This window comes from Leucopleurus acutus (assembly GCF_964270905.1).
Source record: "Leucopleurus acutus genome assembly, chromosome: 3".
NCBI lineage: Eukaryota > Metazoa > Chordata > Mammalia > Artiodactyla > Delphinidae > Leucopleurus > Leucopleurus acutus.
In genome coordinates, this window is record NC_139145.1 from 11,041,299 (window position 1) to 11,049,673 (window position 8,375).

The following is an 8,375-nucleotide window of genomic DNA, read 5'->3' on the forward strand; positions in this document are numbered from 1 at the left end:
GATTTTTCTCTCGTATTTTGTATTTCCTGTTTCTTTTATCTCCATTCTAATCGTTACTTCCTTCATTCTGCTAGCTCTGGAATTAGTTTGCTCTTCTTTTTCTAGTTCCTTAAGATGTACAGTTAGGTATTGATCAGAGGTCTTTATTTATTTATTTAACTATGTATCTATTTATTTATTTATGGCTGCATTGGGTTTTCGTTGCTGCACGCGGGCTTTCTTTAGTTGTGGCGAGCTGGGGCTACTCTTTGTTGCGGTGCACGGGCTTCTCATTGCAGTGGCTTCTCTTGTTCTGGACCTCGGGCTCTAGACATGCGAGCTTCAGTAGTTGTAGCACACGGGCTCAGTAGTTGTGGCACCTGGGCTCTAGAGCACAGGTTCAGTAGTTGTGGTGCATGGGCTTAGTTGCTCCGCAGCATGTGGGGGCTTCCCAGAGCAGGTCTCGAACCCGTGTCCCCTGCATTGGCAGGCGGATTCTTAGCCACTGCACCACCAGGGAAGCCGTATCTTCTTTTTTAACGTGAGCATCTACAGCTATACATTTCCCTCTTGGCACTGCTTTTGCTATACCCCAGAAGTTTTGGTGTGTGCTGCGCTGTTGTGTTCATTCATCTCTAAGCATTTTCTGATCTCTTGTGATTTCTTCTTTGACCCATTTGTTGTTTAGGAATGTGTTTAATTTCCATGTTTGTGAATTTTCCAGTTTTCCTTCCATTACTGATTTCTGGCTTTATTCCATTGTGATCAGAAAAGATACCTGGTATGATTTGTCTTTTAAAATTTATTAAAATGTGTTTTGTAGCCTAACAAATGATCTATCCTGGAGAACGTTCCATGTGTACTTGAGAATACTGTGTATTCTGGTGTTGTTGGATTGCATGTTCTAAAGATATCTGTTAGGTCTGGTTGGTTTATAGTGTTGTTCAGTCCTCTATGTCCTTACTGATTTTCTGTCCATTATTTAAAATAAGGTATTGAAATCTCTAGCAGTCGCTATGGAACTGTTTATCTCTCCCTTCAGTTTTGTCAATTTTTGCTTCATTTATCTTGGGGCTCTGTTGCTAAGTCTGTGTGTATATTTAATTGTTATATCTTCTTTCTGTATCAAATCTTTGTAAATATATAACATCCCTCTTTGTCTCTCATAAACCTTTTTTGATTTAAAGTATATTTTGTCTGATACTAGTATGGCTAGTGCAGCTCTGTCTTGGTTACTATTTGCTTGAAATTTCTTTTTCCTTCCTTTGACTTTCAACTTACTTGTGTCTTTGTATCTAAAGTAAGTCTCTTACAGACAGCATATAGATAGTCCTGCTTTCTCCCTTAAGCTTTAAAGTACTTGGATTCAGTTTTGTCATAGAAAGCTCAGGAAACGCACAGTGATAAGAACAATTATTGCTACAGTCAATTTTGCACAATGATCTCCAGCGTCTCCCTCCTTGACAACAGTTTCAGGGACAGCCAACGTGTGGCCTCATTTCTCATTTTCTACCACAAACCCATAAGGGTGGGGGTCTGTTGTCATCACATTTTGCAGTTGACGTTGGTGACTGTTAATTGGCCGTCTCATGCCGTCTGTCTGACTCCCTCACCATGCAGCCTGCACCATGGGCAGAACTCTCTCAACCTCCCTTACCCCTGACTTCACTGGAGCTGGACACACAGGCACAAAGAAGAGCCATATATGCCCTGGCGCCAACACCCACATTTGCCACACAAGGATGGGCTGAGGGGGAAGGCATCTCCCCCAGGTCACAGGGCTGGCCTGGCCTGTTGGCCCTGCCCGCCCAGCTCTGAGAGTGGTCTCTGGCTGAGTGCCTCCCTTGGCCAAAGAGAAGAGCTACTGACTGAAAAGTCTGGTACTCCCTGGGGCTCTAGATAGCACTTCTACCCGGGGTTGAGGGTGCCTAGGGTCGGACTGCTGCTCAAGTGCCAAACCTGGTGCCCGCAGTAAAGGAGGGTGCTCAGATGTGAGGGCTCTTCTGACGCACGCACACCCCCGCCTCTGAGATCATGTCCGCAAGGTCCAGCCCCAGCTGCCAGGTCCTTCACATTCTAGGGGACAAGTACAGGCTCCGAAGTCTCAGGTTCAGATTCAAGCCCCACTGGCCCACATTGTCCCCAGGGGAGCGTGGGCAGCCCCCACCTGCCTGCTCACTGGTGAAGTCGCCCAAGGGGGAAAGGGACTGTGGACGTGATCCAGGCACACAGCAGGCTGCTCAGACCTTGGCTCCCTTGCTCTCTCCGTGGGGCTCTCCAACATCTTTCAGAGCCCCCATAGACCGAGGAGGGATTGGTGTGCAATCTTAGGGTCCAGGAGCACCTGCGGGTGGTTCTTACAGGCGACGACCCAGCCCCGTTGAGCTGGGAAGACCTGGCTCTTTCCATCCCCCCAGAGGGGCCTCTGCACCCCGTTCTGCCTGGCTTCTTCCCCAGGAAGCCACCACCTGAGGGGTGGTTGTTTCCACCACCCAGATGGGGCCATTGCAGCATCTTGATGTGAGTTAGCGTTGCAGGCTCCAGCCAAGCTCCAAAGGGGATGCCAACTTAAATGTCAGTTGCTTTAAAGATGGTTGGCTGCTTCCCCAGAAGGAGCTAACAGAACCACGCAGCTGAGTCTTCTGCCAAACTCCAGACCTGTGTGTCTACATAAGGTATCTGCTCACCGTGGGGCTTACTTCCAAGAGCCTGTGTGCAAGCATCTCTGGCTTTGCAGATTTCCTGCCTTGTCACCCATTAGCTGTGTGACCTTGAGTGAGGCCCCAGACCTCCTGTGTTTTGGTGTCAGCATTTGCAGTGTGGGGTCATAGAGCCTGCCTGGAGCAGTCATGTGGGGGTGGAACTGAGTACACACGATAGAGCGGAGCAAAGCCCCCCGAGGTCATCAAGTGACATGTGTACTAACTGTTCCAACTTAAGTGTCCTGCCACATGGGCCAAGTGCGTCAGGTGTCGTCAGCACATGGACTCTGCCTGGGACACAGATGCACGGCCAAGCCCACGTGTCTGTTGCTGACCAGCCTGTGTCTTGTTTCTAGTTCAGGACCTCAAGGGTCTAGGCTACGAGAAGGGGAAGCCCGTGGGTCTGGTGGGTGTCACAGAGCTTTCGGATGCCCAGAAGAAGCAGCTGAAGGAGCAGCAGGAGGTAAGGCCCTGGGGGGCAGGGCAGGCAGGCTCCCAGGGGCTGGTGGAGTATCGTCTCCCACCCTGCCCTGTGGTGCGGTGGTCACGGCGTATTCTTTCTGAGCCTCCCTGTGCCGGGTGAATCCACAGTCAGGGGAGAGGCTCTTGGAAAGGTGGGTCCCCCATCAATGGCAAGCCACCCCCTGAGGGCCCTCCCAAGACCACAGCTGGGCCCAGAGCCTTCTCATGCTGCCTGGGCAGCCTTCTCAGCTGATGCTCCACAGCTACTTCCCACTGCGCTCGTGGGCTGGCCCTGACTGGATAGTCTCCATTTAAGTTTTCCTCACAGTTCCCTGCAGCACTCAGTACAGGATAAGCCTGTCTGGCACTGGGTGCCCTGAACGATGCGACAGCTGTTCATTTGGTGTTGGGCAGTTTGGGAGTGAGGGCTGGCTCAGCAGGGAGCTCTGTGGCCAGGATATGGACAGCTGGGACAGCTTACCTGGGCCACCTCCTCCAGGCTGGCAGCCCCATCACATCACCCTCGACCCTCCCAGTGGTCAGGAGCCCACGTCACCCTCATTTGGTCCACAGTGATGGTGCCCAGGATATTCCAGATTCCAGGCCGGGGTCCTCCCTGCTCAAAATAGAGATTCAGGGAACCCAGGGCATGTCCTGACACAGGACTCGGTGCCTTCCTGAACCCTTGCTCTGAGCCCTGCTCTTGTGCCTGCTCCAGGGAGGGGGGAAAAGGGGTGCCCAGCATGCACAGGGGAGTTGAGGGGGCTAGCTTCCTGCACGCACAGTGCACGGCCTTGCTCACTGGCGTGTGCCGCCCACAGATGCAACAGATGTACGACATGATCATGCAGCACAAGCGAGCAATGCAGGACATGCAGCTGCTGTGGGAGAAGGCGCTGCAGCAGCACCAGCATGGCTACGACAGCGACGAGGAGGTGGACAGCGAGCTGGGCACCTGGGAGCACCAGCTGCGGCGCATGGAGATGGACAAGACTCGGGGTGGGCCAAGGAGCGAGTTACAGGGGTGGGGTGGAGGGTGCCCTTTTCTTCAGGGTGCTGTGGGCTCAGGAAGCCCACTCACCGGCCCAGGAAGTACCTGGAGACACCACATTGGGGTCTTAAGCCACCTATCCAGCCTGTAAGGCCTTGAGCAAAAGACTTGGCCTCTTCGTGCCTGTTTCTTCAGTGGCAAAAGGATGGTCCTCTGAGTGTTCACTGGCATTTGAACACGGTACACAAGGGCTGCGTGGGAGAGCAGGGCTCGAGGTCTCAACCAGCTACCTCGTTCCCCACGGCCCCATACTCCCAGACTCCCCCCGGGACTCATACTTCTGCTGTGGGGCTGCCACACCCTCCTTCCTCCTCTCACCTTTACCCCATCTCTGGGCAGAATGGGCGGAGCAGCTGACGAAGATGGGCCGGGGCAAACACTTCATCGGAGACTTCCTGCCACCCGATGAGCTGGAGAAGTTCATGGAGACCTTCAAGGCCCTGAAGGTAGGCTGGGAGAGGCCCCAGGCACCAGCCGCTGCTGTGAGCCTGTCTGGCAGGCAGCCTGCGCAGTGTCCCAGCCCCTCCTGCCGCCTCCTCAGGTGGCAGGCACCTGCGGTGGCCTCAGGGGCCCGCTCGCTCACAAGAGGGGTAGGACCCTCTTGCCACGGGTGGCACCTGCTTATGACAAGTGCCATCTGTGTAGGGAATTAGCAAATAGCATCTCAACTGCCGCTTTAGAGACATTTGCTGGGGCTTTAGGGAAATTCTGCTTCCAGTGGAGCCAATTAAGTGCAGTTTACAGGCAAAGCATTTCTCAGGCAGATGCCCCCATGTGTTGGGCTCTCCAGAGTGAAATTGTTCTTCCTATGCTGCTTTCATGCTCAAGAGGAGAGGGCTGACAGAACATTCCACATAGCCTTTTGAGGGTTTTTTTTAAACTGCTTTGTACCACATAATCTCACCAATATGATGGTCACCTCATGTGACCACAGCACTCCTTTTAGCACTCTGTGTAACAAATTGCTCTTGGAACATGGGATTTTTCTTCACTGGTGAACCATTAATCTTTCTCATGGTAGACAAGGCCTGTGTGACCTGTCACCTTGCCCTCTTTGACTTGGCCACCAGGGAGCTCAGTACTGCTTCTGGCCCTGGGGCCTCTGAGAAGGGGCAGCTTGATCTCTTCTCGAGGAGTCTGACTTAGTGGTGGGGAGGCAGGTGGGCAGGTGGTCCCAGCGACCAATGAAGCCATGTGGGGGTGGGGTTTCAGGCCAGAGCTGGGACTGGGGATGGCTGCAGCCCTGGTGGATGACGGCTACCTCCTCCCCCTGCAGGAGGGCCGTGAGCCTGACTACTCAGAGTACAAGGAGTTCAAGCTGACGATAGAGAACATCGGCTACCAGATGCTGATGAAGATGGGCTGGAAGGAGGGCGATGGCCTGGGCTCAGAAGGCCAGGGCATCAAGAACCCAGTCAATAAGTGAGTGTGGCCTCCAATGCCAGGGGGGAGGAGGGAGAGGAGAAGTCCCACGCGGAGACATAGGCCCAGGGCCTGGGTCCAGCCCTGTCACTGGGCTGGGAGTCAGGGATTTGGACTCTGGTGGCTGGGCCGTCTTAGGCTCTCCACCTTCCCACAGTGCCAGGAGTGTCCCAGACAGATGTCACCCAGCCCAGCATAGCCCCCACATTGAGCTGCATTGGGGTGCTGCTGCTGAGCCCAGCAGGGCGGGTGAAGCCTCCCTGCCCCAAGCTCAGGTCCCTCACCCCCCCTCTTGCCGGCACCAGCCTGCTCCCCGGCTCACACCACCCGTTGCCCCAATGCAGGGGCACCACCACGGTAGATGGTGCTGGCTTTGGCATTGACCGGCCAGCCGAGCTCTCCAAGGAAGATGACGAGTACGAGGCCTTCCGCAAGAGGATGATGCTGGCCTACCGCTTCCGGCCCAACCCCCTGGTGCGTGTGTCCCTATCCCCCTATATTGCTTGTGGCCAGGCCGCCGCAGTTCCTCCGCTGTAGGCGGGTGGTGGTGCTGGTCACAGAAGTGTCCCTCCTTCCGCAGTCCGGCTAGGCTCTCCAGCAGACCCACCCCACCTCTCCACCTTGTTCGAGCCTGCCTCGCCTCCCCAAAGCCTGCCCTCCCTTCTAGAGGATGTGGGCTAGCTGCCCCCACTAGGTTCTAGACGGGAGGAACTGCTAGCTCCCTTTAGCACAGCATAACCACCTCCCCTTTTATCTTTCTTGCTTCCCACAGAACAACCCCAGACGGCCTTACTACTGAGTATTCTGGAAAAATGCACAAATGTACTTTCCAAAAGACCGACCATTCCTGGACTGTGGAATGTTCCGGCCTGCTTTTCTGCCCGCCCTTCCCATTGTTGCGAGTGTCGTGCTGTGTATTAAAATCCCGGTGCTTGCCTGCCACGGCAGCCTGGTCTTGCCATCACCAGAAACCCCTCCTGTTCCTTAGCAGGGCCAGGCTGGACAGGTGGGGACAGGATGCTGCTCTGAAGGCTGACCAGCACCAAGGAAGCCTGGAAAACCACCTGGACCTTTTGTCTGCTTATGGGGTCCCCCATCGGCCTGGGTTGGAGTTGAGGGGAGGACCTTTGGAGAGGGGAGGGGCGGCCAGCTGGCCAAGACCTGGCTGCACCTGGGCCAGGGGCATCAGGGACTCCCCTCCTAGCCTAGCACACTGCACTGCAGAAGGAGGCTGGGGAGGGGTCTCCAGGCAGGGCCCATTCCTCCCTCAGACCCACAAGGCAGGTGGACCCAGGGCACACCTGTGCCCCTCAACCTCTCTTGACAGGTGGCATTGACAGGGCCCCCCACACACACACGCACAACAAACCTGGCTAGTGGTGGCTGCAGCCCAGGCTACCCTAGCTGCCCTGGGTCCTACAGGTATAGTGGACGCACGAGTCCCTAGGGCTCGTACCTTTGGGGGACAGCTTCATGGACGGATACACTGTACTAAGACATCACACGCCTCCTGGAGGAGGGGAGGCTAGTGGGTAGCCCAGACCAAGGAGAGCTTGCCACGTCTCCAGAGCCTGTGCGTCACACTTGTGCAGAAACCACCTGGGGATCTTGTGCAACTGCAGCTGCTGAGTGAGCAGATTGGGCAGGGTCTCGGAAATCTGTGAGCCATGCTTGGAGTATCAGGCCTGGCAAACTGAGGAGCCCCTACCTCTCATCCGCCTGCCTCATACACGTACCCAGTAGGTCCTGCTCAACCCCTGTGAGCTTATGGGGTCTGAGGACTCAAGCTGGCGTCAGGCTCCTGGGCCAGCCTGCAGTTCACACAGTCATTCAGCAAACACTGAGCACTGACTGTGAATCACATGGATGGGATTTGCCCCTGGGCACCCACAGTCTGCTGGGGCTGTGGCCATTAACCGCTAACACAATCTGAGACTGATAAATGCCATAAAGAGGAAGTGGGACTTATGGTGGAGGTGGCCTGGGGGGTGTCTCAGTGAGGGAGTTCAGGGTCTGGAAGTCTCAGCAGCAAACCCCTGGCTGGCATGACACGTACTACCCTGTTTCCCCACCATGGACGCTGTACCCAGGGCAGGGCAAGGGGGTGAGGTGGAGCCTGCCCTGGGGAGCCAGAGTCCTGAGCACAAGCGTATAGGTCTGGGCAGCCAGAGGTCCCAGTGATGGGGACCCTGGGCCTCGGTCCCAAACACCTCACTAAGTCAAGGTCGCCCCTCCATTTAATTCTCAGTGACCAGAAGGCTCACCAGACTCAGACCACGGACTTTAGCCCCAGCCACGGGGACAGTTGGAAGAGGAGGCTTCCAAATGCTGTGTGGGTGTGCAGGTATCCCCCAGATACAGGATGCGAGGCCAGACCCGTAGGCAGAGCTGCACCAGACACCCCTGGCCCTCCAGGGGGAGAAGTGGGGCTGGAGTGGCAGGGAGACCTTCCTGGAGGAGGGGACACTGGGGCCTGCTTTAAGGGGTGAGGAAATACGAGAGGGTCCATATTGCAGATAGGAGAGAGGCATGTAGCGTATTGGCACCACAAGAATTGAGAAAAGTCAAGAAATGAGGCTGGAGATTCAGATCAGCCCAGAGAAACCTGAGCTTCACGCATGAGCAACGGGCACCTGGGGAAGGAGGCTCTCAGGTCAGTGGCCAGAAGATCATCTTGTCACCCAGGCTCAGAGATGGGACCCAACTGCCCCATGGAGAAGGCGGGGGCTGGGCCCGTTGGGAGTTGCGGGGATGTGAGG

General features: G+C 55.4%; 1 protein-coding gene across 1 annotated transcript in view; it reads left to right on the top strand.

The window, feature by feature from the left end:
- The window catches only part of SUGP1 (SURP and G-patch domain containing 1), a 29,759-nt gene extending 23,189 nt beyond the window's left edge, over positions 1-6,570 (top strand). Inside the window, exons 9-14 of the mRNA XM_082837442.1 lie at positions 3,038-3,144; positions 3,965-4,142; positions 4,534-4,640; positions 5,471-5,616; positions 5,961-6,090; positions 6,389-6,570. Of these exons, the coding sequence (XP_082693568.1) occupies positions 3,038-3,144; positions 3,965-4,142; positions 4,534-4,640; positions 5,471-5,616; positions 5,961-6,090; positions 6,389-6,415 (695 nt within the window). The 3' untranslated portion in view covers positions 6,416-6,570. The remainder of the gene's footprint in view (positions 1-3,037; positions 3,145-3,964; positions 4,143-4,533; positions 4,641-5,470; positions 5,617-5,960; positions 6,091-6,388) is intronic.
- The last annotated feature ends 1,805 nt before the right edge of the window (positions 6,571-8,375 follow it).